Source organism: Lacerta agilis, chromosome 6 (assembly GCF_009819535.1).
Source record: "Lacerta agilis isolate rLacAgi1 chromosome 6, rLacAgi1.pri, whole genome shotgun sequence".
Taxonomy (NCBI): Eukaryota; Metazoa; Chordata; class Lepidosauria; order Squamata; family Lacertidae; genus Lacerta; species Lacerta agilis.
In genome coordinates, this window is record NC_046317.1 from 89,256,903 (window position 1) to 89,283,682 (window position 26,780).

Here is a 26,780-nt window from a genome sequence, read left to right on the forward strand (position 1 = left end):
TTCATGTGACTTCTTGATCGCTCAGCCTTTAAGCAAAGTCCACCAAGGGGGACCTGATCTTTCTGAACCAGACTTTTCTTATCCAAAGATGGCTTTATAAAGCCTGCAAGTCAAGATTGCAAAGCAGACGCCGTTACTCACTTGGCCACAGCCAGGAGGACGTGGGGGTCGTGCTCACATTTCTTCAAAGCATCCACACTCTTGGTCTTCCTCTGAGGTCTTGCCTCTAGGAAGATTGCTTCTGACCACAGGATTCCTAAAAGTCAAAGAAGGCTGAAGTCGCACCAGATAACAGACAATGGCAAGTTGCTACTGCTTACTCACAGCAGGTATTATAACCTCCAAGCCAGGAGGCTCCCACAAAAAGACTCCACCGTTTTAATTTAGGACAAACTTAGTTGGTCTCTAAGGTGCTACTGGAAGGATTTTTTTATTTTTTATTTTGTTTTAATTTAGGTAGTTTTGCATACATTTGGTGCCAGCAGATGCTCGGTATTTCTGCATCTCTCTGAAGACTAAAACCTCTGCAGATGCTAATACTGGCAACAGAAGCAGAAGGGATTAGATTTCTGAGACCCCCAGACTGAACAGTGTGCTTCTGAATGATGCTTCTCACCTGTCCTTTTTGCATGTCCCTGCTCAGCAGCAACCTTGCCAGGTGGAGTGGTTCACCGGTAGGTGAACTGCTGTCGCTTACTGGGGAGGGGAGGTTGGGATGGTGGTGGGGAGGTTGGTGTGACGCAAGCACACTGGAACAGCCAATGCAACACTCAAGAACTGCGCTGACCTCCCCACCAGCTCCTTCTTCCAGGTAAGCAACAGTGACCCTTTGTACCTGCCAGGAAGTTAGCATAGCAGCTCTGCACCATCTGGTGAGCCATTTCTGTGACTGCAGTGCAGAACTCCTTGCCCCAAGGGGTCTCTCTAGCTGCCCTCTTGATTAAACTTCTGCAGTTAACATTTTCTGTTTGGCCTGAATTTTGTTTTGACTCTTTTTTCCTGTGCTTTCTAACACAGTTTTATTACTGTTTTTCCATACTTGACTTTTTTTTTTAAAAAAAAAATGTTAACATAGGCAAGTTTTAATCTATGGTGTTGTGTTCAGACTTTTTTTTGGTGGGGGGGAGAAGACGAAAAGAAATAAACTTTGGGGAAGGGCCGTAATTCAGTGGCAGAGAATTTGCTTTGCATGTAGAAGGCCAGAGGTTCAACCCTCGCCATCTTCAGGTGGGGCTGGGAGATTCCCTGACCGAAACCCCAGAGAGGCCAAACACTGTAGACAATACTGAGCTAGGTGGACCAGAGATCTGACCCAAGGGAAGTAAAAAAATCAATCCAAATAGCAAACCGTGAAATCCACTTTGGATTTTGCAGGTATGGACGTGGGGAAGACATAAAATAAGGAAACATGCAGTTTGGCAAGGCAGCCATGAAATCAGCAACTCGGAGGATGGCACCCGGTTTTGTGCAAGGAAGCAACACAGGCAAGCTGCCCATTTGGGGTTGGGCTGAGGGGGAAATATCCCATGTGGGCTAGGAGGGGCTTGGTTTGTGTTGAGGTCACCACCCCATCTGGATAGCCAGGATGAGCTCAAGCAGGAATCTTGCAAAGGAGACCTACACAGATATGCTTTCGTGACTCTGTTTTAAAGCAGGCATGGGCAAACTCGGCCCTCCAGATGTTTTGAAACTACAATTCCCATCATCTCTGACTACTGGTCCTGTTAGTTAGGGATGATGGGAGTTGTAGTCCCAAAACATCTGGAGGGCCGAGTTTGCCTATGCCTGTTTTAAAGAGCTTTATATGATAAGCTGCACCCAGTGGCGGAGCTTCATGCTCCAGCACCGGGGGCGGGAAGCAGGCTGGGGCGGGGCTGGTGCATGATCTGGGGGTGTGGCGCACCGAGATGGAACCCTATTGGGATCCCGCTGCCCCGGGCGCCCTGCCCCCTACGCCCCGCCCTTCCTATGCCAGTGGCCACACCAACAGGTTAAAGAACAGTTTCTAGCCGTGGGCCATGAGGCTGCTGAATGGAAGACAGCAACATTGCAGCTGACGTTCGGGGTTGGTGGTCATACGACAGCACATAGGAGTGTAACAAGGACTGAGAGACTGGGGGGGGGGAGGGGGGCTGGTTTTAATCTCACTGTAAACAAGCGGTACAGTGACAATGAAGTATTTCTATATACATCTGCAACCAACCCACCCTCCCCAATTCAGCCCCTTCCTTCATTTAATTACTACGTAGATAGAAAATAATTATTTTAAATATCCCGGTGATTACTACAAAGGAACATTTTTTTCAGTCACTGCATTCATTTCTCAACATTCAAGGACTAAGAAATAAGCCCCGGTGGGCCGAACTGACCGTTTTCAATCTCTTTATTTGCTTAGTATCAAAGGAGGGCTCTCTCTCTCTCTCTCCATAGGAGGCGGCTTGGCATGGAAGATAAGCGTTAAGGTTGCTCTGGGCACTTTTGGTGTGGGCGAGCCAGCCATTCATTAGGACCACACATAGAGAATTTTAACTGCCACAGATAGACCCGCACAGAGCCTCTCTCAGGCATCATCTCTCATCTCTTCAGAGATAAGCAAACAAGGCTGAGTACAAGCCTCCAGAGGGAGAAGTGTCAGGAAACTGAAACATGCACCATCTGGTAGACGTCTGATGAGTTTCGAAGGAGAATGAGGCCTAAGTAGACTGGGGCTTAGTGGACCAGAAAGAGGCATGGCAATGTCGAAGTTCAAACCCATGGATTGCCCAATATCTATTTGCATTGAGGGAATAACCACAGATCCTGCTCACACCGTATGGTTGTCCCTAATGGCCAGAGCAGGGAAAAGGATGCTATGGAAGTACAAACTGCAGACAGGTATCGTGTGAGGGGGGCCTCACACAGTATGAAGGACGGGCACATTGAGCTTGCTTTAGAAGAGGCGTGCCAGCTAGCCTAAAGTTGTGGTGCTAACTGAGAGGGTTGTGTTTTTAAAAGAAGTCAACTCAAAGGTTAAGCAAAGGCCAACACGCAAAAGAGAAATGACCCCTCCGTCACCTGAGTTGGGACACTCTTGCAGAGCCTTGGCCATCAGAGTATTGGCGATGTTCTTCAGTCCAGCTCTGTATTCTAATCGCACGGATTCCAACCTGCAGGAGGGAAGAGCGCCACGTTTCAAGAGGTTACCAAAGCTGCAGGAGATTTCTAAGAAACGAAAGACACGAAATCTCTGTAGCTTCTCTTGCTCACCACAGGTCTTGGTTCTTTGGATTCTTTAAGCGAGACTTCTCCAAGATGGCTCTGGCTCGGGTGAGCTGGCCGACCTTCTCCTCCAGCCTGGACAACAGCAGCCAAAGGGGTATGGAACCGGGGCATTTCTTCAGCTGTTTGGAAGGGAATAAAGCCTTACTCAAGAGGCCACAACTATGCACACAATTGCAGTCACAGTGTTTTGCTGAAAAGACCTGCGGCTACAAACAGTAAGTATTTATTGGATTCGACTCTTTCCATTGCAGGAGGAATTATCTCTGCACCTTCATGGTTTGGGGGTGGGGAAAAACAAGAATTTATTTGTCCTTAGACAACTGTTCCCGTTAACAAGTCCAAGCTGGGCACATCTTTAGAGAGCCTGGTTTATCGATCAGGTACTTAAGAGCAGCCTCGCTAGTCAGTCACTTTCCTGGAACAACTCATTAATCCTCATGGACAGAATCTGTCCAAGCCAAGCAGTTACGCAAAGGCATGCAAGAATACTGGGGTGGGAGTGAGAAGAACTGCTGATGTGCCTGATGAAATGTTGACACTGACTGAAAGGCTGATGCAGTGGTTGCAACGGTCTGAGCCAGGAGCCTGACCTCTGCTGCTCCTGTTTGGCTTTCCACAGGGACGCTCGACTGCAGAGGCTACTGCAGGAGCTTTCCATCTTCTCCCCAAGGAATAAGGGGGAGGCGAGGAAGAGGAAAAGGAAGCGGGTTGTGCCCTTACCCCTTGGTTATAGGCATCTCGGGCTTTTTCTATCAGTTCCTCCTGCTCCTCTATTTGCCCTTTCATCATCCACAGCTTAGGGAAGTCTTCGTAGTGCTTCAGCGCTTCTTCACAGAGCTCCTGAGCTGCAGCAATGTTCCCAAGAACCCACTCGAGTTTGACAGACTTCATGAAGACCTAAGGGGATGAAGGGGAGGGGAAGAGAGAGAGAGAGAGAGAGAGAGAGAGAGAGAGAAATCATCTCAAAGATTGTCACAGCCAGACTACACGTATTCCAGTCCAAACACACCCACAGCTTGCGAGAGCTATCATGCCCCATGAAGAAGTTTTTGTACTGTTGTTTGGTTGCTCATTTCAACCGATTTAATCGAGTTTCTACTGGGCAACGAACCCTCGGGAAGCAAGATGTTAAAAAAATTCAAAAGCGATTCAAGCAAAACTATTGAAAAGACCCAGACCACAACTGGTCCCATGTTTAAGTGGCAGAGCAGCTGCTTCCCCTTGCCAAAGGCCGCAGGTTCGGTCCTCACACATCTCCAGGACTTTAACGATGAAGGACTGGAAAAGACCCTTTTGCTCAAACCATCACCATTAGACTAGACAAGAGAAATGAGTCCAGTTCTGTAAAGGCAGTTTCATACATTCACTGGGGCCTGGGTGGTGGTGGTTTCAATGCTGAAATACCCTCAGAGCTACGCATGGCTTACCCTGGCTGTTGGGGCGCTGCTACGAGCCTTGGCCAACAACCTCCTTGCTCTTTCGTATTCGTTATTTTCAGATTCCAACTTCACAGCAGCCAGCCAAATCTCTTCGCTGTTCGGGTTGGCCTGAACATTAACAGAAGGGCAGACAAATATACGTAAAGGAAAGCAGTGGTGGGCGTTAAAAGGATGTTCCTTCTTCCGAGATCCACCAGCCCTGTTCTTGCTCTATTCCATTAGAGGTAGCACTTCATATTCTTCACAGAGTGCGGTGCATGAAAGCCCAGTGCTACAAAGTCCTGTTGGCAGTTCAGGAATCAGATACCACCTTCTGATTTGTTCAGTGGAAGCTGCCAATGGATCTCTGATGCATCAGCTACAGTGCTGAAATTGCACACTCACCAAACCACCATTCCTCCATATGTGTGTGTGTGAGAGAGAGAGAGAGAGAGAGAGAGAGGGAGAGAGAGAGATGTGGGACTACACACACACACACACACATACAATTATTATTGCCAAACTTAAAACCATGGAGAGACCTGGTGTGAATAAAGACATTGGATTCTTATCTCGTTAAAAATGATAAAGCTATCTTTAGCCATCTCACCCCTTGCTTTTTCCTGTAAGTCCAACTGCAGTCATTAACAGTCGTCAACAGGTTTACCACCCCTATCAGCCAATCCCCCATTCCCACCACCCTTCTGAGTAATACCCCTCCCCACCCTCTCACTATATATAAGGGTCTGGTGACTTCCGTTTCAGTGTATCTGAAGAAGTGTACACGCACACGAAAGCTCATACCAAGAACAAACTTAGTTGGTCTCTAAGGTGCTAGTAGACGGAATTTTTTTTTAATTTTTTATTTTGTTTCGACAAAAATCAAGAAACATGTTAATTTTCCAAATAATGGTTTGCAAAACATGACAAGCCTCATCAAGGAGACACACAAAGTCATTGACGCATGGCTCTCCGTTTGATGGCCCCACCCAAGTTACACCACTTTTGCTTCAATTGGGACAAGACAGCGATGCCAAGCTCCTCTTTCCAATGGGAGCAGCGGAGGCAGCTCTGTGGACTTGCCTTCTCTGACCATGCCAGCAACAAAGCAAACCCTCTTTCTTTTTGACACTTCCTTCGGGTTCCTTCCTTGGGAACCTCAAAGTGAGCTGCTGCTGGCTCAGGCAGTTTCCCTCCAGGCAAAGTGCTTTTAAACAACTGCTTTTAAACAAGCAAATGGCTACTCATTAACAGCCTCAAAACAGGGCTCTTCAAATAAAATAAATCCGGCTGGCAGTTTTCCTATGAGGAGCAGAGTCTGAAATAGGTTCACTACTGGCTTCAGATCACCAGCTTCTGGCACAGAAAACCCCACAAGATCCGGGCTCAGTCCCCTGATGTGGTGGCCTTTGTCACACTAGAAGGGAGAAGTGGGCAGGTGCAATTTCTAATAGCGCAAACAAGTTCATCGAGGTGCAGGCCTGAAAACAGCCACTTGCTTGGCATGAGCAAGAATCTCCTCAAAGTGATCAAGCACAGGTGCTTGTGTAAAATGGAGAATTAATTAAAGTTCTCCTATGTCCTGCGTGACAGGCCCAACCCTGAAAAAACGGTGTTGACCTTTTGGCAAGGCTACCTTCATCCCTGTAATGTTGCAGAAAATGCTAAAACATGGTGGAACTGACTCCCCAGAGGTCCACCTGCTGCCAACACGATAATCTGTTGGGTATCAAGCATTTTTCATTCCCCCAGAGCTTTTAATGCATTTTTTATTTTTATCTTTATCTCATTTTTCTAAACTACTCTGCGTGCTCCACTGAAGGGTGATATATAAATCTTTAAAATTCAACTGTTTCTTGCAAAAAGCAGTCACTGAGGAAGGCTGCTCAGTGCTGAAGCACTTGTGATAAAGATTAAGCAATATGCTTAATCTTTTATCGCAAGTTTCCAAGAGACTTAGTGAAAAGACCAAAATATTGGGTAAAGAAAAGTCAGGGTATTACAGCCAACATTTTATTTAAATATGAAGGGCACACAGTGGATTATCTGGATTCTGGGGATTAAGAAATTTCAGCTATGGGATCCCGCTGCATTTCGTTGTCATGGAACAAAATACAAGCCTTCAACGCAGAGAGTGCTTCTGGCTTGTACCATCATGTCTTGTCCCCATGATAACGGAAACAGCGAAGGCCGTGCAAAGAGACGCACACTCACCTGGAAAGCCAGAGCCAGGATACTCCTGGCGGCAGGGACGTCTCCAGCAAGCCATTTCGATTTGGCTCCCATGAGCCAGAGGACTTCGGCTTTGGGGCAGTGAGCCACGGCCCTCTGCAGGAGAGCCTCCAAGGATTCCCTGCGGGGACGAATGAGAGCACCAGTGACCCAGAACGCCGAGCTCCGCGTATTGTCACCCAGTATTAGCCACTGCTACCGTCACAAGAGCCCAGAGCCATAACCTTTCCTCACTTATTTCATCAAGGAGGTTGCAGGAAATGCTGTAGCACAACACAAACCACTGCCCACTTAAAACTACAACATCAGCTTCCAGAAAACACTCTCCAAAGTGGTTCATTACGTAATTGGAGAAGGTGAGTGATAAGAAGCAGAGCAAGGATAGCTTGCATTTCCCAGAAGACACTGTTGATGAGCATCTTTCAAGCCATCTATTTAATATATTAGGGATCACAGTAACCAATACTTCTTTAAAAAATGAATCCTACGAGAAGGATCATGGAAGGATACTTCAGAGACCTTCTTCCTTAAACGGGATAGGCCTATCTACAAAAGGGGTTTCCCCTCCCAGATGCAACAGGTGAAAGCAAGCACACACCCTGCAATAGTAACTATCATGATGAGCTGGGATCAAGCAGGACCACGAATGTGACGTACCTGGTTCCATGATTCTTTTCAAAATAGGCTGCTCGCAACCACACACTTTTCTTGCTCGGGAAGACTTGTAAGGCGTAGGCATAGATTGCCCGGGCGCACTCAAGCGCATTGTGAGCGACGCACTGTGGGAAAACGAGAACACAATACTATTGGGGCTTCTGAGACAAAGAGCAAAGTTGGTCAACGTTTATGTATCTGTCTTTTCATGACTTTTGTGTGTGCAAACTCAAAGGCGATTTCTGAGTATTAGTTTCTCTGTCAACCGGATGATTCTAGAGTGGTAAAGAGGATTGATTTCCCCCACCTTGTCAGCGTGTGCATGTGTGTGGATTCCAGTCCAGTTTATATAACTCAGTGATCATGGATCACTCTGATCAGGCTGGTCATTGTCCAGGATAACCGCCCCAGGCTAAGAAGCAGTATCACCTTGCGATTTGCCCTAAAATTGGACGCAATAGCCACAATGCAAAACACACAAGAAAAGGAGTGAGAATGTAGCAAATCTCCTCTTTACAAGGGCTTCACGGAGGGACATGTAGTCACATCTCAAGTTGCTTTTTCGTAATCCACACACTTGGAAACTGTTGTGATGAGGCAGAGTTGATGCTGTGCTCAAAATAGGTTTATGTGTGTGAGAGAGAGTATGCATAACCAAAGAGCCCTCTAGGTTAAGAAATGAGAAACACTTCTTAAACATATTCACACCAGGTCACGCAGTCAAGTTGCACAAAATGCAGCTGTGGACCAGAGCTTTTGCACACTTCAGAACACCAATGGAATCGGCTTTTATGAGATAGCACCGTGGCCTTCAGGGAAGCTCAGATGCAGGCCAGCACAGCATGGAGAAATAAAGTTACCTCCAGCCATCGATCCAATAAAGTCCACACCACTCACCTCTCTAGATTCACTATCCTGACCCATCAGTACCACACATTAGTTAGCTGATCCAGGGTTAGCCAACTTTTGCACTTGGGATCTGAACTTACACTGTCGGCATCTTCCATCCAGGTGTGCTTCCGGTCCTCCTCCTCAATCCCGATCCCAATCACGGCTCTCATGATTGCCTGGCACGTCGCCACGCTCCCAGCTTTATCACACTCCTCTGCATCCTAGAAGCAACATCACTACAATTCATGCCGGGCACGGGAAATTCAGGACTCGACAGTGAAGCAAGAGCCACTTTTTATAGTATTGTATGTTGAAAAGTTTACCTCCCCGCCGGAGTGGTACCTATTTATCTACTTGCACTTTGACGTGCTAAACGGCGTTTCCTAAACGTGCTCTGGTTTCGCCAGAAGCGGCTTAGTCGTGCTGGCCACATGACCCGGAAAACTGTCTGTGGACAAACATTGGCTCCCTCGGGCAGTAAAGCAAGATGAGCATGCAACCCCAGAGTTGTTCGCGACTGGACTTAACTGTCAGGGGTCCTTTACCTTTACGTTGAAAAGTTTAAATAAAAAATATTTTTTTAAAAAGAAATCCTGCTGTATTTGGTGGAGCTTCCTCCCAGCTAAGTGTAGATAGATAGATAGATAGATAGATAGATAGATAGATAGATAGATAGATAGATCTACCTCTCCATTCTGGAATACCTTAAGAAGAAGAAGAAGAAGAAAAGAAGAAGAAGAAGAGTTTGGATTTGATATCCCGCTTTTCACTACCCGAAGGAGTCTCAAAGCGGCTAACATTCTCCTTTCCCTTCCTCCCCCACAACAAACACTCTGTGAGGTGAGTGGGGCTGAGAGACTTCAGAGAAGTGTGACTAGCCCAAGGTCACCCAGCAGCTGCATGTGGAGGAGTGGAGATGCGAACCCGGTTCCCCAGATAACGAGTCTACCGCTCTTAACCACTACACCACACTGGCTCGACACATTTATTCCCGTCTGCGCTTTCGTAGACAAAATGGGAGACACTTAGACCCATGGTGAGATCTTCTGAATGCCCCTCGAGCTATACCCATAGCATCGACCTTGAGCACGTTACGGTGAAAAATGAGGTCATTCTTAAATAGGCTTTCCAAAGAGACAATCCAAAGCAGTACCTGAATCCACTGCTCCCGGTTTATTTCCACCCCGTTAGCCCTTAACGAGGTGATGGCTCGGTCAATGATCTTCTCCACCATCTGAGTGTTCCCGTTGGCCTCCTCAAGTTTGGCAGCTGTGATCCAGATGTGCCTGTCCGTCGGAATGTTCTCACGGGCCTTGTTCAAGACTTTCCGGGCATTCTCGTACGTTTCCAGCCTCGCTAGGGCAAGCCACAGCTGTATTGCAAGGGCAAAAAGGGTCGTCATTACGGCAACAGAACTTATCGCCATGCAGATGTAACAGCAGTTGATTCTCCAAAGTCTGTTCTTTCTCTCCCCCCTTTTAAAAATAAAAAATGGATTACAAGAATAGCCAAAAGTGAAATAAAAAATGGAATTTATAAAAACAGCAAGAAAAAGCCCAAAAATTATTCACACCCCAGCTAACTAGTCTATCTCCAGCAAAATCTCACATAACATCTCAAGGACAGGAAGAGAAATATAAAAATCCACCAATCACTCAACTACCAGAATGTACCCAAAGGAGACTAATTGGGTATTTTGCCACATTCCACTGCCATAACCAAAGCTTGCTAAGCAGCTTCAAACCCTGGTTGGAGTTACTGTGAGTAACCCTGGTGCTGACGTGATACTTAACCAGAGCCAAGGTCTGCAGGGGAATTTGCACTAGAAAAGGAAAACACAGGAGGAAGCACAAGCAAAACCAGAGCACAATAAGCGTTTGAATATTAAGCTCTGTTTTAAAAGTTTAGATTTACAGATTACCGCTTTTTGCAAGAGGATGGTATGACTGAAGCACATTCAGGGGAAAAAGCTGCAGCAATAAAACTACTAGCACATCTGCAAAGCTAAGCAGGGTCTGGTATGGTTTTGAATTGGAAGGGGGAAACCGCGTGTTAACATTCCTGCATTGCAGGGGGTTAGACTAGAAGGCCCTTCCAACTCTATAATTCTACGATTCTGTTATTCCTCCTCCCCCTGCTCCCCTACGCCTGCCCAGTGGGTTGCCTTTTACATTTGAAATGAGATCCATACAGATGAGAAATCGCTAGGATTGCATTTATGTTATTAGGGGCTTTGACTGGATTTTAATGATGCAGCATAGCTGAACTGAAGCATGCACACTCATTATTTGAGAGTGGTAAAATAGGATGGGGTAACTTTGATGGGATGGAAGTGAATGAAATTTGCAGTGGTAGCAAAAAAGAACTCTTCCCAGTAGTCATGTAAGTTGATCTCCCATCCAGTTCTCAGACGAGTTTGAGAGATGGGGAAACCTATCCTTTGTACTTCCCACTGCAAAACTGGGGAGTGGCAAAAAACAACAACAACACCCAGTTGATTTTCATTTGGGGGCCACTGTCTTCCCCACCCTCAAATTCCAGAGTTGTCATCTGAGATTTTTCATCCCAGTCTTATTACAGGACCACCCAGAGCACAGCCTGAAGCGGTGAATGGGAGGGATTTGCCAGCTTACTTCCACGCTGGTGGGGCAACATTCCACAGCTCGGCTGAGCATTATCCTGGCATCCTCAGGCTCTTCCAGCTCCACAGCTGCTTTCCACAAGCGGACAGAGTTTGGAACATGCTCCAGTGCTAGAAAATAGTACAAGGAAAACAAAAGATAAGCTGGGTTGAAGGAGTCGTATCCAGAGTAGGCTGATGACCTGGAAACAATCACTAAAGCATTGCTTGCAGATTCACCGCAAGGGGCAAAACTTCTGAAGAGTGCAGGCGAACTAAAATAACTAGATGACTAAAATAAAATAAAATAAAAACTGTCAGTGGCATACTAGATTTGGGAGGTGGGAATATGCTGTCCTAAAAAAAGGGTGACTTACTCTAACAGGGAGGAAACATTATTTAGCTTCTATTTATTCTGTAGCCTTGACATTTTCTAAAATTCCATCTCCAGCTTTCTTACATTTAGGCGGCAAAGTTATTATAGCATCGAATGGTGCAAGAGGCAGATTTTAATAACAGCTCAACTGCTAACCTTAGCAAGCATAATCTGAGGCTGCTTTTTTTTTTTTTTGCAAAAACCTCAAATCTTAACCTAATAATTCTGCAGAGGCTTCCTCTGTGACCAAATGAATACTTAAATCTCTTGTCTCCCTTACTTTTCTTTCTGGCCATAACATCCTGTTTGAAGAAGAAGTTCTGTGCAACTTGAAACGCTCAACAGCACATTGTGAATTTGGGCTGGTTCTAATAAAAGGCATTATTTTTTTCCTCTCTCTTCCTGTTTGGAACAGTTCTCTAAATGGACCCACACAACTAGCTGCTTTGCTTTTGAAAATAGTTGTGGGCAGTTTTAAAGGACACTCTTCCAAAAAGCAATCAATACCGTGCCCCTAAAACAGATTGTTTTGGGAAAGTTTTCTTAAAATGCTAAGGCCTGGCTTTAATAAAGAAAAAGCTGCTGAGCCCAAGGATTTTCTTTTTCAGCTACCCAGGGCAGTCTCTCCCTGTGTTTATTAAAAGAGACTCTAAAGGCAGTTTTAACCAAGCGCCTTTTCAGCAGACCTGCAGAACAGTGTTAGAAACTAAGATATGAAAGCTAAGAGCTAAATGGCACCTTAAACCTAGGTTATGGGTGCAACAACAGAACATCTAGGCAGGCTTTTATAACAAGAATACAAAGCTGAAAACGAATGAACTGCAGATAAAGTATTATGTTCATTTTTCACATGGAGTAGTTCTTCCCCTGCCCACCCCCCTTAACTTTCTTAAGAGAGTCTCTTCTCCAGTCTTCAGAAAGTAGCTGGAAGGGCGAAGCAGGAAAAGGTCCTCCTTTCCTTCCACTCTGCAGTTTTAATCTGAAATCTTAGGCGCAGTACTGCACCCAGAGCTCAGAAAGTGCTCGTGCTATTGAAATTCCCTGTCGCAAAATGCGCCTAGAACAATGGGAGTTTCCAACACTACTGCAGAACCTCGTGTCCAAGGTGGCAACGAAAAGAGCCCTCTTTCTTCCTGCATGTGGATAACCTAGAAAACTGAATGCAATGATTTTATGGGCAAAATCCCAATCTGCCTGAACGGAGTTTCTACCCTTTTGCTTGCCTTGGTGAATGTGCTATCCCATCCAGGGAGCAGGATAAACAGCAATGCTTCCCTCCACCCTTGGAGCTTCTGGTTGGGGGGGGGGGGAAGAGAAGAGGGAGAAAACCGTCCCCAGAATTCCATGGCAATCCCTGCTCATTTGTTATTTTTTTAGCCCCTGAGCAGTCTAAATTTGTGTGATTGTTTGAAGCTTTTCCTTTTTACAGACTTTGGCTTTCAATAAAGCTTCTTGTATGCCTTTACGGAAATTGGTCTCGCTTGGGTTTCTGAACCTTCCGATCTTGACTACGCTTTTCGAAGTGGGTCATTCATCACAACTGGTCTTTCACAGATGTGGCAGAAAATGGCGGGTGAGGAGACAGAAGAGCTGCAAGAGATGGGTGCCTTGATGTACTAAGAAACAAAACCTTCTCAATATATCGAGCTGGTGCTGGCTCTTTAATTACACCCACGGCAGCCGGCAAAAGATGATGCTTCCTGGAAATTTACTGCGACAACATTCTGACTAGTTGGATGTTCGCCGTCCTTCATCATGTTTATAGTCGCAGCAGGGGGTTCTCTCCAAGCACTTCCCTAAATGCTTGATGACAGGCCCTGATGTTCTGAAACACTACCCAGCGGGAACCGGCATGTTCTTGCAGTGAGAAGATTCAATTCCCACGCATCAGGAAGAACACCTCACATACTGTGGCTTTGTCACATATGCCCAGCTAACACAAAGTGAATGCCCGATCCAGAGACCACCCTTACTACTCTCACCTGCCATCAAGACACAAAGCACCTGCTTTTGAGTAACTCATCGCACGGCTAGGCTGACATTTACATGGCCAAACCAGATGGCCTTTCAACCACAGGTGAGCACTCCACATGGAGACGAGGTGCCAGTTTTGGGGATGAAAGACCTACATAAGCAGGTCCAGCCCATGTGGCTATGTCATTTCTAATTTCTCCAAGCCACTGAAGAGCAACTTACAGAATACGGAAAAGCAGCTTCAAGCAGAAAGGTTAGCGTTTCATAAGACTGTTAACTCCTGAGAACAATGGAAGCCGAAGGTCCAGCACAATACAGCCATACCTCGGGTTACGGCCGCTTCAGGTTGTGCATTTTCGGGTTGCGCACCGCGCTGAACCCGGAAGTACCGGAACGGGTTACTTCCAGGTTTCGGTGCTCGCACATGCACAGAATCGCCGAATTGCAACCCGCGCGTGCGCAGACGCGGTGCTGCGGGTTACAGGCGCTGCAGGTTGCGAATGCGCCTCCCGAGCGTCCACTGTACAGTGGTGCCCCGCTAGACGAAAATAATTCGTTTACGAGTTTTTTCGTAGAGCAAATTTTTCGTCTAGCAAAGCGGCAAGGGAGCGCGGAGGTTTTTGCGCTAAAATAAATAAATAAATAATTCGTCTTGCGAAGCAGCCCCATTGACTTTTTCGTCTTGCGGGGCAGCTTCCGCTAGACGAATGCCGTTCGTCTAGCGAGTTTTCCGTCTAGCGAGGCATTCGTCTAGCGGGGCACCACTGTATTTAGAGGGAGTAAAATACAACTTGAGGTTCCTCTCCCCCACTGCCTTTGGGGTGAAAAGTAAGAATTTACTAGTGTTCTATGTAAATACTTACTTTTCTGGTAGAAAATAGGAGTGTGTATGTTAACTAATTACAAAAATTTTAAAAGTTTGGTCTTTGTATATTCTCCTTTCAAAAGCCTATCTTAAACCAGAGGGCTACACATTCACCCACTATAGTTGCTTCCAGCAGCAGAAGCAAGCTCATGCCTTCCTCCCAAGTTCCAAGGGGCAGGCGGCACCCTTGGCTTTGGATACGGGCTGTGCCATGTAGCAGAGATTAGACACCCCACAACCACCATCATCCTACCACCCTGAAGGGACAAAGATGGCATTGAACCAGGACTATTTGTGGATCCCCAGCTGCAATCATGACAGCTTATTTTTTTTTAATAAAAAAAGACTCCGCGTGTCTATCTTGTTCAAGGGGCCATCTAGGTTGTACATTATGCCTGCCTGCTTCCATCCCTTACCTCCTAGGGGCCTTCTATCAAACCACTAAAACAAAAAAGAGCCAGCGGATGAAAGCACAATGAATCAGGAGAGTCACCTGGCATCAAAAAAATTAAAGCAGGTGTCAGGTGAGCTACCTCAGAGATGGGATTCAAAAGGTACCACAAACAAAAAGGTCCTCTCCCTACCGGGCACCCAACATACTTCTGAAGAGAGGAGCAAACAGAGGAGAGCCTCCAGTCAATGATCTTGGTGACTTGAGCAGAGTTGTGTGGGCTAAAAACAGTCTAACAAGGACCCGGCGCATATCGTATTTTTCGCTCAATAAGACACACTTTTTTCCTCCTAAAGAGTAAGGGAAAATGTCTGTGCGTTTTATGGAGCAAATGCATGGTCCCTGGAGCCGAATTGCCTAGGGGCCAAAAGCAGATCGTGCTCTTTTTTTTTTACAAAGAGAGAAGGGGGTGTTGAAAGGAAGCCGCTGAACAGCTGTTCAGCAAGTGATCAGGGAGAGAGATAAGGCTCCCTTTCCAGCCCCACCCTCTTGCCCAGGCCTCCATTGTTGAATGCAGAGGGAGGCTGTTTGTTTCCCCAGCGACATGTGACTGGCTGATTAGATTATCTGTCTGGAAACTGTAGAAATGGCTGCAGGATTAGAAGCTGCAGAAATGTGAGTTGAACCCCATAAAACGGGGCTTTTCCTCTTTGAAAAAGCTGCACCAGTTTGAGCTGATCCTCAAAAAAAAGGGCTTTTCCCTTTGCAAAAAAAAAGCTACATCACTTTGAGCTGATCCTCAAAATCAGGGCTTTCCCCCTTTCCTCCTCTAAAAACTAGGTCCGTCTTATGGAGCGAAAAATACGTTAAGTTTTAAAATGGCAAGTACTTTTCTGTCCAACACTTTTTAGGTGAGCTTGGAAACAGACCAGGAGTCGAGGCAAGTGTTTCAATACAGGCGAGATGCAGTCCCCTTGCTCAGTCCTAGTTAATAGCCCAGCAGCTGCACCCTGAACTAAACATAATTTCCAAACTTGTCTTCAAAGGGAGCACCCTGCAGCACTTCAAAGGCAGCTCTCTCTCTCTCTCTCTCCCTCTCACCTTTCCGAAGGACACGCTTCTTTGCTCGGATGTCAGTCTCCAGCTCTGCTGCTCTGATGTAAATCCGGACTGACTGTGGAAGGTGGCGAACGGCCTGGGCCACCACAGCCTTAGCAGTATCCCCCGGCTGCAAGCGGGCAGCTTCCAACCAGACATCTTCACTCTGTGGAAACCAGGAGAAAGAGACACTGGATTACAATTTAAGCAACAGATGGACAATGTTAGGCTTAGGGTGGACCTCCAGGCCTATCTGGCCTGTGTGACCCTTCCTATGCCTTCACCCCAAGTCACACTCTTCACTGGCCCTGCTCCGTACCACCCTAGAGTCTTTTGTCTGGCTGGAATGTGTCATTTACTTGCAATAATGCCTCTTGCTTGCCATTTCTCCAAACTAAGAAGTCCCAAATGTGGCAGGCTTTCTTCATAGGGGAGTTGCTTAATCCCCTTGATCATTTCACTGACCCTTTCCTGAACCTTTTCAAACTGTACTCCACATGTGGTCGCACCATAGATTTGCATAATGACATTATGATATTGGCATATATATTTTTACGCTTTCCCAAAATATTTATTTATTCAAAGTGATTTTCTTCCCACTCTTCAGACGGGAAAAAAGGCTTCCAAAGCAGCTTACAGCAAGCTGTAAAAATTCAGTCCCTGCCTACAGGCTTACAATCTAGATGTCAGGACACAAAAGGCAAAGGGGTTGGGGGGGGGGAGGAAAAAACAAATACAGACATTAGTTTTTGTCAGTAGCTCCAGATGCCTGTGTGTGTTGGCTCTGAACAATGGAATGAATCCGAAATTCTTTGAAAAACTAGATTTTGGAAGCAGGATGGGATTGTACAAAGGTTAAATAAGTATTGACATAATTCATTCAGGTGGCAGTATTCTAGACTCCCTGATCATAACATTCTGTATTGGCAGTTTTATTATCAATTCCTTTTCTAATTATCCCTAGCATGGATTTGTCTTTTCCACTGCCGTTACACATTGGGTCCACAACTTCATCGAACTAAACAAGTCCACTTTCTCCATAATTTGCAGAGTTCTCTTTCATGCCCTCCAACCCCCATCTTCTCCCGGGACAAGGAACCTATGGCCTTCCATATATTGCTGGACTCCCAGCTCCCATCAGCCCCAAGCAGCATGGCCAGTGGTCAGGGATGATGGGACCTGGCGGTCCAACAACATCTGGAGGGCTACAGCTTCCCTACCCCTGCCATAATCCGAATAGCCCCAAACACATTTTGCCTTTGCTTGTCAGGAAGTCATCCTTGGTAGCAGAGCCAGTGCAGAAGGTGGCACAAAGTGGAGGAAAGCAGAAAGTAAAGATGTGTCAAGCAGAGCAAAATATTTAATAAGCAGAAAGGAGAATGAGGGGCCAGAAAGCAGGTGTTTGCCTAATCACCACTGACATTTCCCCAGAGCATGTAAAAGCAGCTGTAAGTAAGAGCCACAATGCTCCTTTTCCCAAGTGGATTAAAAAAAAATCACACCAGATCAGAAGAATTTTTATTTGCATCAGCCACTAGCCATAGCAATAAAATAAAATAAAATGTACTGAAGATGGGAGGTAAAAACTTAACTATTCAAAATACATTTTGGAGGTTAACATCAATAATCAAATAATAGATCTTATTCTAATCGCATCTGCTAAAATGTTGGCAGTTTTTGCTGTCACCTGGTTATCTTGATCTGCTAAAAGAAAGGACACAGCAGCAATGGTTGAACAACCTGGCATGGTCAATAGTAGAGGGGTTATAGCCTCACTCCTCAAATCTTTATAAAGAGCGCAAGCCAGAAGCACATGAGCCACTGACTCAGAACTGCCAATCTCCACATGGACATAACCGGTTTTCCAGCAGAATTTTTTGAAATTGGCCCTCAAGTACAGCCAAAGGCAGTATATTCAATCTTGCGTAAGTGGAAGCGCGTCTGTATTTTGGAATGGTTAAATTTTGCAAATAGGGTGCTAACGTGTCAAAATGACAAGGTGGAAAATAATTCCCTTATCGTAGCCAAATTATTCCATTTCTCACTATCATATAGGCGCTGTCTAATTAAATTACCTGCTTTACTGAAGCCCAGTGTTAATAACTGTTGTGGTGATAAACCAGAAAATTAAAGCTTTTGGTTGACAATTTTAGTCCAAGCGCTCTCATAACAATCTTGCGATACTAAGGGTAGTAGACCAGCAAATGGAAAACTTCAATGGAGCAAACGCCGCCTAGGAGCTCCCTAGTGCATCCAGTCCCAGTGGGGAGCACTGGCAATGTCAATCAGCTGATAGGGGATGTCAGTAAGATTTCATTGCCAAGAAACAACTGGGAGCACATTTCAAGCTCCCCATTCTGCCTCTACAGTTGTGTTTTTACCTAGGTAAAAAAAGGGTAAAGGACCCGTGGACGGTTAAGTCCAGTCAAAGGCAACTATGGGGTTGCAGTGCTCATCTCGCTTTCAGGCTGAGGGAGCCGGCATTTTCCACAGCTTTCCAGGTCATGTGACCAGCAGGGTCATGTGGTGCAATGGAGCACCGTGACAGAAGCCTGTTTACCTTCCCACCGCAGCAGTAGCTATTTATCTACTTGCACTTGCGTGCTTTTGAACTGCTAGATTGGCAGGAGCTGGGACAGAGCAACGGGAGCTCACTCCGTCGTGGGAATTCGAACCGCCAACCTCCCGATCAGCAAGCCCAAGAGATTCAGTGGTTTAGGCCAAAGTGCCACCCGCGTCCCCGTCTTTACCTATGTCATGTCCATTATCACATATGACATCAGGTGTGGGGCTGGGGGGTGTAGCTTGGGGTAAACAGCCTCATGGGCCAAATTAGGCCTATAGTGTGAAGAGATCCCACCACCGTCTTAAGTCACAGTGATCAAGAGAATTAATTTTGTGTGCAAAATGACAAGAAATCGGCGCAGGTACTTAAGGAGGAATCCTGGAAAATGAAATGCTCACCTTGGGACACATTTCTGTCCCTTTCATGATAAGGTTTCGTGCCACCTGCAGTTTTCCGGTCACCTCTTCCAAGCGCGCAGAAGCAATCCAGGCTGGCGGGTGGTGAGGGTTAGTCTCCCGCACAGACTTCAGAAGCAAACGTGCTTTCTTGATATCACTGGCAAGGGGAGAAAATGCACCGAGAATAACTTAGCATGCTCCTAGGTATTATTATCTGGCTGACTTGCCAATCTGTAAGAGTCAAAGGTGCTCTCTTGGAGGCAAACCAGGTAGAGGCAACTTGAGAGTGTGCATGCAGGGTCTGCCTATGCGCTGGCACCAACTTTTGGGAAACCTGCACATCCCAGTTTAGTCAACTCTGCCCCATTAAGCAATGGCCAAACAGGACCTATGGGACACACAGTCCTTTGCATCCCTGCTTCTGGAAAGAGGATGGGGGGGGTTGGTGTTCTGTTTGGTACCTCCCACCTTAGTGGTTTCTGCATTCGGTGTCACAAGCAAAGGCTGGACCCTGAACCATGTGCAGATCACTCAAAGCAAAGGGGCCTTCTTATACCAAGGGTGGGGGACCTATGGCCCTCCCGATGTTGCTGGGGTACAGGGCCCATCATTCCTGATTGTTAGCTATGCTGTCTGGGGCAGATGGGAGCTGTAGTTGAACAACATCTAGCTGGAGGGCCACAGGTTCACCAACCCAGCTCTCATGACAAAAAAATCTAATAGCCAGATCAGTGCACCTGGTGACTTACTTGATATCTCCACCGTGTGTGGGAATCATAGAATTCAAATCGGTGAGGTAGCCCTTGGGATCCACCACCGTTTGGCCACTCACAGAGTCAGACACCTGGAGATGTAAACCCAATGATTAATCAAGTGTTTGATCACCATCATCATTTTATTTGTATGGCTTCTTTCCATAGTTAAAACCATGCTCAGGGTGGCTTACAACATGACAAAATTTACACAATCACAAACGTAACAAAAACCATAAACAAATAAAACGCATCAAAAAGCACGCAACCAAACTGAAACAATTTCTGCATAAATTATAATAAGATCTAAAAACAAAGGCGCAAAAATTAGTATCATTAACAACAAAAACCCAAACAAAACGCTATAGACAATAATACAGCCCAAGAGAGTTTTCAACAGCTTTTGTAGCTGGAGTCAATCAAGCCCCTGCCCTCCCAAGCCAGGTAGGGAAATGGTCAGCAAGGCGGGGAGCAGGTCTTCCAGGATCCACTGCCAAGATGGTCTCTGGCCTCTTCAGCAGGCCCAGCTTTTGTAACCAGCGTCATTAAATTTTATCACTCAAGCCTCACTAACATGCACACAGACTTAAAAAAACCTAAATGCTACTAATGCTCTTTCACAGAGAAACTCAGAAAACAAGATCACTTTGTTGTGCAGAATTGGGAACCGCCCCCCAATACACTCTTTGTTCCAACAACCCTATATTTGGGGGTGGGGTGGGGAAAATAAGCCTGAAAAATAACCTCAATGGCAAGCACTCACTTTTCTGCACGCCAAAGCTGGCAGTTCTAAGGCCCAATATCGTCCGTCAGGTTCAATAAGCAACAAAAATCCGCTTTGTTCCTTGATCCTTACCTGGCTGAGTCGCATGTCCATCAAGGTGTTCCTAGCTTGTCCAATCTTCCTCATGTCCAGCTCACCTGTCCCAGGAGTCATCAGCCCAGGTGTCATTCCTCCTGGATAAGGTGTGTTTAAGCCCCCAGGAAAGGGAGTATTCAGACCACCAAATTGCTGTTTTTAAAAAAAAGGAAGGGGCAAACCAAATAATTTAAAATCTCTAGTGCAAAAAGAACACCCACGTCTCCACCGTATCTTTGCCATCAATTTTAGTTGGAAGGGAGGGGACTCTCATCGCTGTGGTAAGTGGGTTATGTACAGAATTATATACTGCCAGGGCTCACTACAAAATGATGGTCAGCAAGGGGAACGGAAAGTTTTGCTGTCACTGTAATACTGCCTCCATGATCAGGGCTTTAGTTTTCTCCCTAAGAGTGAATACCAGCTAGTCACTTGTACAAGAGAAAGTAAAGCAGGACACCGGAACATATCACTGGGGTGAAGGCTAAAACATGACAGAATGTTGGGACCTGGCTTTTACACAGACATACCTGTATTTTGCTGCAATAGCAGAAACATGCCAATTAGCTACATATTAAAGATAATTTAACTGAAGGCTTAGTGAACTTTCTAAGTTGCAATCATGCTATCCACTTAGAAGCAACACTGACTCCACACAAAGCCTTCCCACAATCACTCAAGGTGGCTCATTGCTATTTATGGAATGTAATAAATAGAATGTAATAAAAAACTCACCATAAGACACATCTAGAAAAGCAGAAACAAACAAAATGGTGAAACTATCCAGGAAATGTTCCTGCCTCCACACTAGCAAATAGCCTTTCAAAACAGATGAGCAGTATGAAAACAGAGGAACGCTAATTAACCTCTTGGGAGATTTCATTCCACAGAACTGGGCCAACACTATGAGGATTATGTCCAGATTAAAATGTTGGGTTCATGGGGGGTGGGGTGGAAATAAGAATTCAATGCAAATAATGTCCCAGACTTGCAGCAGCCAATTCCTTTCCATTCCCATCAGCAGAGGAATGTTCATAGGCGTTAACTCCAAAGTTGCTCAGACAATTTTTATGCAGTCTGGTGTGACATTAATGATTACACAAATAATGACCCATATGATGGAACAGCACCCACAGTTTACAGCACAGTCTGCTGTGCATGAAGTACATATTTTAATTTTTTGCCTTCCCCCTCCATATAAATTCTAATTATTATTGTGACAAAATGCTTTTTACTGTACTTATGGTCACCAATCTAAGCAATAAAACAATAATACATTATTACTTACTTATCTATAACTTTGGTATAGACACCTTGACGGAAGTTTGTTAATATACTCGGAAATGTTTGTCCGAGTGCCTATTGTTGTTTTATCTTTTATTTTAATTTTATGTAATTGTTGCCTGTCATATGCTTTAACATAAACAAAGACAGATCTCAATGCAACCAAGTTAAACAGTTTAAAGATGAAAATGAACAAAAACTATGTTACAAAAGAAACCTCTCTCAGGTGGACCTGTATTTTCCTCCCCTTTCTCACCGTTTGCCGGGGATCCACGGATGTGTGATTCTCGCCTGACTGCAAGTGCTTTGCAAAGAAACTGTCAGGAACAGGAGTCAGTTTCTCGTAACGTGGATTCCTCTGGCGTTTGTTCCTTGCATCACCAACTTCAGGGATACTAAGCCACTCTTCCTCGGTGACCTCAGCTAGTTTTCTCTACAAAAAATGCAGACAACAAAATTACAGTGCCATAGTTGAAATCAGCGTGTCACTGAAATACAGAGTTTTGGTTTCTCCCTCTTTTTCATCCACAACTTCTTAAAAGTTATTCTTGGTGTGCAAATGAACAGGCACTCCAAGCGGTCTGGAGAGTCAAACCAAGGCAGTATTTGAACCTAGGTCTCCCAAGCTTAAGTCCTATGTTATTCACCGGTCCACAATGATTTAATAATTTATATCCAACACACACTACACGAAAATTTTTCTGACTCCCCTCCACCCCACCATAATTTTCTGATTTCACCTTTGGAGAACACACACATTTTTCACCCCTTACTTTGAGATCTGAGAACTGCTGCTGAATTTTTGGCCGTTCCATTCGGTACTTTTCAATCTCTTCTTTCTCACGCTGTTCTCTAAAAAATAAAAAATAAAAGGCACAGGCGTCAACCATGCAGGCACCCATTCCAATTTCTAAAAGGGAGATAGCAAGTACTTTTAATACTTCAGGGCCCCAAGTTCCGGCCAAACATATAACCAGAGAAGCAACAGGCAAGGTTCCAGAGCAGAGGCCCGAGATACAACCAGCATCTTTCTCAATGCTGAAAAAAAATCACCTCCTACCTTCTCTCTTTTCTCCTTTCATCCATCCTTTTATCCAAAGCAGCGTAAATTGCATCAGCTTCCTCGTCATCTTTTTCATAAGGTCCACTGGAGAACAGACTTCCAGCATATCCATTGAACTGTGAATGACAAAAAGGTGGCGTTAACTGCAAGAACCCCGTTATCCACTAAGCACACCCCACAGAACCACAGCCAGTAAGAGTAGACAGTATATCTGAAGGAGCGTCTCCACCTCCATCGATCTACCCGGACACTGAGGTCCAGCGCCGAGGGCCTTCTGGCGGTTCCCTCATTACAAGAAGCCAAGCTACAGGGAACCAGACAGAGGGCCTTCTCGGTAGTGGCACCCGCCCTGTGGAATACCCTCCCATCAGATGTCAAAGAGAACAACAACTACCAGACTTTTAGAAGACATCTTAAGGCAGCCCTGTTTAGGGAAGCTTTTAATGTTTAATAGACTATTGTATTTTAATATTGTGTTGGAAGCCGCCCAGAGTGGCTGGGGAGGCCCAGCCAGATGGGTGGGGTATAAATAATAAATTATTATTATTTATTATTATTATTATTATTATTATTATTATTATTATATTAGACAGGCTAAAGGGGGGCAATGGTCTGAGCACAATGTAGCTTTATGTACATTGCCGTCAATGTCAGTCAAGACAGTAAGGCCAAAGACGCATCACCTCATCGTAATTGGTGTCGTTCAAATCTTCGTCATCGTCATCCGCAGCCTGGTTTTTCTTCATCTGGTCGCCAACGGTCCTCTTCCCCGGCGGAGCATGGCGGTCATCCACAGGGTCATTTGCATCCCGAGCAGGGCCAATGTCCGAGCGGGTAGTGAAACCTGTAGCACTAGATGGAAGAAAGCAGGCAGTTCAGTATGAGGGAATTCGGGCACAGGACTGGGCACCAGTCCTTCAAATTCAAAGACCCCGCTACAAGTCCTTCCTAAACCCAGGCTTGCCAATACCCCCTCAACTGTAGCAAGGGAGAACGGTCCCTGGATGCTCAGGCAGCAAAACATCTGCAAATTTTAAATGCTAATCTTTACTTTCCAAGGTTACCAGTGTGCCTCAAATGAAATGTGTGTGTGTCTTATTTTTCCGTGTATAAGACGCCCCCTATTTTGGGGGACTCAAAATTAAGAAAATACCCCTCAGCGCTACCCGTGTATAAGATGAGCCCCAATTTTAAACCTGATTTTTTTGGTAAAAAAAACAAAACCCTAGTCTTATACACGGAAAAATACAGTGTATATATATTTAATTGTTTGAACTTTTATCACCTCTTTTTATCACACTAGGACATCTTACAAGTGTGTACATACACTGAATATAAAATACTGAAGCAGGTCTTCAGTGAGCGTCTAAACCTGCACAATATTGGCACCCATGGAATCACAAACTGTAGAGTTGGAAGGGACCCCCGAGGGCCATCTAGTCCAAACCCCTGCAATGCAGAAATCTCAACTCAAGCATCTATTACAGATGACCATCCTATACTGGCATACCTCTGAATGCCAATTGCTGGGAATCACAAGTAGGGAGAGCACTGTAGTGCTCAAACCCGGCTTCCCATGGGCAACTGATGAAGCTTAAGTGCCCATAGAATAGAATCATAGAATCCTAGAGTTGGAAGAGACCACAAGGGCCATCCAGTCCAACCCCCTGCCAAGCAGGAAACACCATCAAAGCATTCCTGACAGATGGCTGTCAAGCCTCTGCTTAAAGACCTCCAAAGGAGACTCCACCACACTCCTTGGCAGCAAATCCCACTGTCAAACAGCTCTTACTGTCAGGAAGTTCTTCCTAATGTTTAGGTGGAATCTTCTTTCTTGTAGTTTGAATCCATTGCCCCGTGTCCGCTTCTCTGGAGCAGCAGAAAACAACCTTTCTCCCTCCTCTATATGACATCCTTTGATATATTTGAACATGGCTATCATATCACCTTCTCTTCTCCAGGCTAAACATACCCAGCTCCCTAAGCCGTTCCTCATAAGGCATCGTTTCCAGGCCTTGGACCATTTTGGTTGCCCTCCTCTGGACACATTCCAACTTGTCAGTATCCTTCTTGAACTGTGGTGCCCAGAACTGGACACAGTATTCCAGGTGAGGTCTGACCAGAGCGGAATACAGTGGTACTATTACTTCCCTTGATCTAGACGCTATACTCCTATTGATGCAGCCCAGAATTGCATTGGCTTTTTTAGCTGCTGCATCACACTGTTGGCGCATGTCACGTTTATGGTCTACCAAGACTCCTAGATCCTTTTCACATGTACTGCTCTCAAGCCAGACCAAGTTTGTTTTTGTTTTTAGAAAAGCAAAAATGTGTCAGAGGCTGAATATATCCCATGAAATCTGCTGACTTTTGCTGCTGTGGTCCTTTTCGCTGCAACCAATGTAAACAAGTCACGATAAAAATAAAAATAAAAGATATCCAATATGGATTTTCAAACAAAAACTTATCCAGGGAAGCAAACCTGAATCACCGACCTCTGACACAAAACACATGGCTTTGTTTTTGAACATTTTCCTGCACTGGGGCACAATGGAGTTAGCTGAATCAGGGTTAAAGTAACCTTCCTAGGATGCAAAAGGGTACCTGAGCTTTGTGGGGGAAGGAGACATAAGACCCTTCTCTCAAAAGCAGGGTTATAAACACAAAAATGTAAAATATACATAAATAAATAGACTTTCCAAGAAACGAAAGGCAAATACATTAGTAGTAGTATTAATAATAATAATAATACAGTAATAAAGCCATAGGGTGAGTTTATTATTATTATTTATTAAATGTGTATACCACCCTTCATCCATAGATCTCAGGGCAGTTCACAACATGTTTTCATTATTTCCTTATCTTTCCTATCTTGCCAATTTTTTAAAATGAAAAAGGTACTATTCAGGGAAAGATAACGTTTCCTATCACAGAATCATAGAGTTGAAAGGGACCCCTGAGGGCCATCTAGTACAACCCCCTGCAATGCAGGGATCGGAAGGCAAAAAGAACTCTGCACATGCTCTAGACGTCGGGCCCTTGAAGCCTTTTAAAGGCCCCACGCAAACACACGCGCCTTGCTCTGCGGAGAAGGCACTCTGCGTATGGTCAGAGGCACCCTCCACGCGCAACGTGGGCAACTTAGAGCCGAGCAAGGAAACGCTGCAAAGGGCGGGGAGGGAAAGGCCTGACCCGAGGAGGGCCCACTCGAGGAGAAAGCCAGGCAGAGGCCCACCCGCCGCCGCCGCCGCCTCCCTCACTTCCTGGGGCCGCTGCCCAACTCCAGCGCCCGGCGTCGGCCCACTCACCCTCGGCCCAGGCCCGGCACGTAGCCCAGCGGCGCGGGCATCCCCAAGAAGGGCTTCTTCTTCCTGTTCATGGTGCCCGTCAGAGAAGCCGTCAGGCCCGAAGCGCTGCCTCCGCCTCCGCCACCCCCGGAGCCCGCCGCGCTGGAGCCCGCCGGAGCCGAGGCCCCGGAGGCCGACGAGGAGGCCGACGAAGAAGAAGAAGCAGTCGCGGCGGCCATGATGGCGGCTGAGGAGGAGAAGACGCGACGGGCGGCGAGCGAGAAGAGGGCGGCGAGGAGGCCGGACCTAGCCGGTCCTGCTCCGCCTCCCTCGCGGAGGGGCGGCCTCAGGTAGGCGGGCTCGCGGCTTCTTCTCCTCAGGCGGCGGGAGCCACGCTGGGCCTCGGTCGCGCCAGCCGCCCTTCGGAGAGAGTCTGAGGGCGGGAGGGGAGGGAGGCGGCGCCGCTCGAAGAGGGAAGGAAGCCGGGGAGGGAAACGGGCGGCGGCGCTGTTTTTTTATTATTTAATGCATCGTTGTTGTTATTATTATTATTAGGCGCTTTGTTTATTTGTACGCCGCTTTCCCCCACACCCGGAAAGTTACATCGCTCAAAGCAGCAGCGGAAAAGGCGCACTTTTGCTGTCATTGGCGATGGTTGGCATATTTCTATTGTCTGTTTTGCTTATTTTGTAATATTCGTATTGAAATATCCCTATTGGTTGATATTGATAGTTACCTTATATTGGTGTTGGTGTTAACTGATATTTTAACGTTTGGCACCTGCACATTTT

At 45.9% G+C, this 26,780-nt stretch overlaps 1 protein-coding gene across 1 annotated transcript in view; it reads right to left on the reverse strand.

Annotated features, from left to right (window-relative positions):
• The window catches only part of PRPF6 (pre-mRNA processing factor 6), a 31,153-nt gene extending 4,935 nt beyond the window's left edge, over nucleotides 1-26,218 (reverse strand). The window contains exons 1-19 of the mRNA XM_033153756.1: nucleotides 26,011-26,218; nucleotides 23,386-23,554; nucleotides 22,700-22,818; nucleotides 22,413-22,491; nucleotides 21,896-22,072; nucleotides 20,353-20,508; nucleotides 19,494-19,588; nucleotides 18,745-18,901; nucleotides 15,784-15,946; nucleotides 11,090-11,208; nucleotides 9,610-9,828; nucleotides 8,555-8,677; nucleotides 7,569-7,690; nucleotides 6,894-7,032; nucleotides 4,689-4,808; nucleotides 3,982-4,158; nucleotides 3,247-3,380; nucleotides 3,055-3,146; nucleotides 142-256 (exon numbers count right to left, since the gene is read on the reverse strand). Of these exons, the coding sequence (XP_033009647.1) occupies nucleotides 142-256; nucleotides 3,055-3,146; nucleotides 3,247-3,380; nucleotides 3,982-4,158; nucleotides 4,689-4,808; nucleotides 6,894-7,032; nucleotides 7,569-7,690; nucleotides 8,555-8,677; nucleotides 9,610-9,828; nucleotides 11,090-11,208; nucleotides 15,784-15,946; nucleotides 18,745-18,901; nucleotides 19,494-19,588; nucleotides 20,353-20,508; nucleotides 21,896-22,072; nucleotides 22,413-22,491; nucleotides 22,700-22,818; nucleotides 23,386-23,554; nucleotides 26,011-26,081 (2,546 nt within the window). The 5' untranslated portion in view covers nucleotides 26,082-26,218. The remainder of the gene's footprint in view (nucleotides 1-141; nucleotides 257-3,054; nucleotides 3,147-3,246; nucleotides 3,381-3,981; nucleotides 4,159-4,688; nucleotides 4,809-6,893; nucleotides 7,033-7,568; nucleotides 7,691-8,554; nucleotides 8,678-9,609; nucleotides 9,829-11,089; nucleotides 11,209-15,783; nucleotides 15,947-18,744; nucleotides 18,902-19,493; nucleotides 19,589-20,352; nucleotides 20,509-21,895; nucleotides 22,073-22,412; nucleotides 22,492-22,699; nucleotides 22,819-23,385; nucleotides 23,555-26,010) is intronic.
• Between the last annotated feature and the right edge of the window lie 562 nt (nucleotides 26,219-26,780).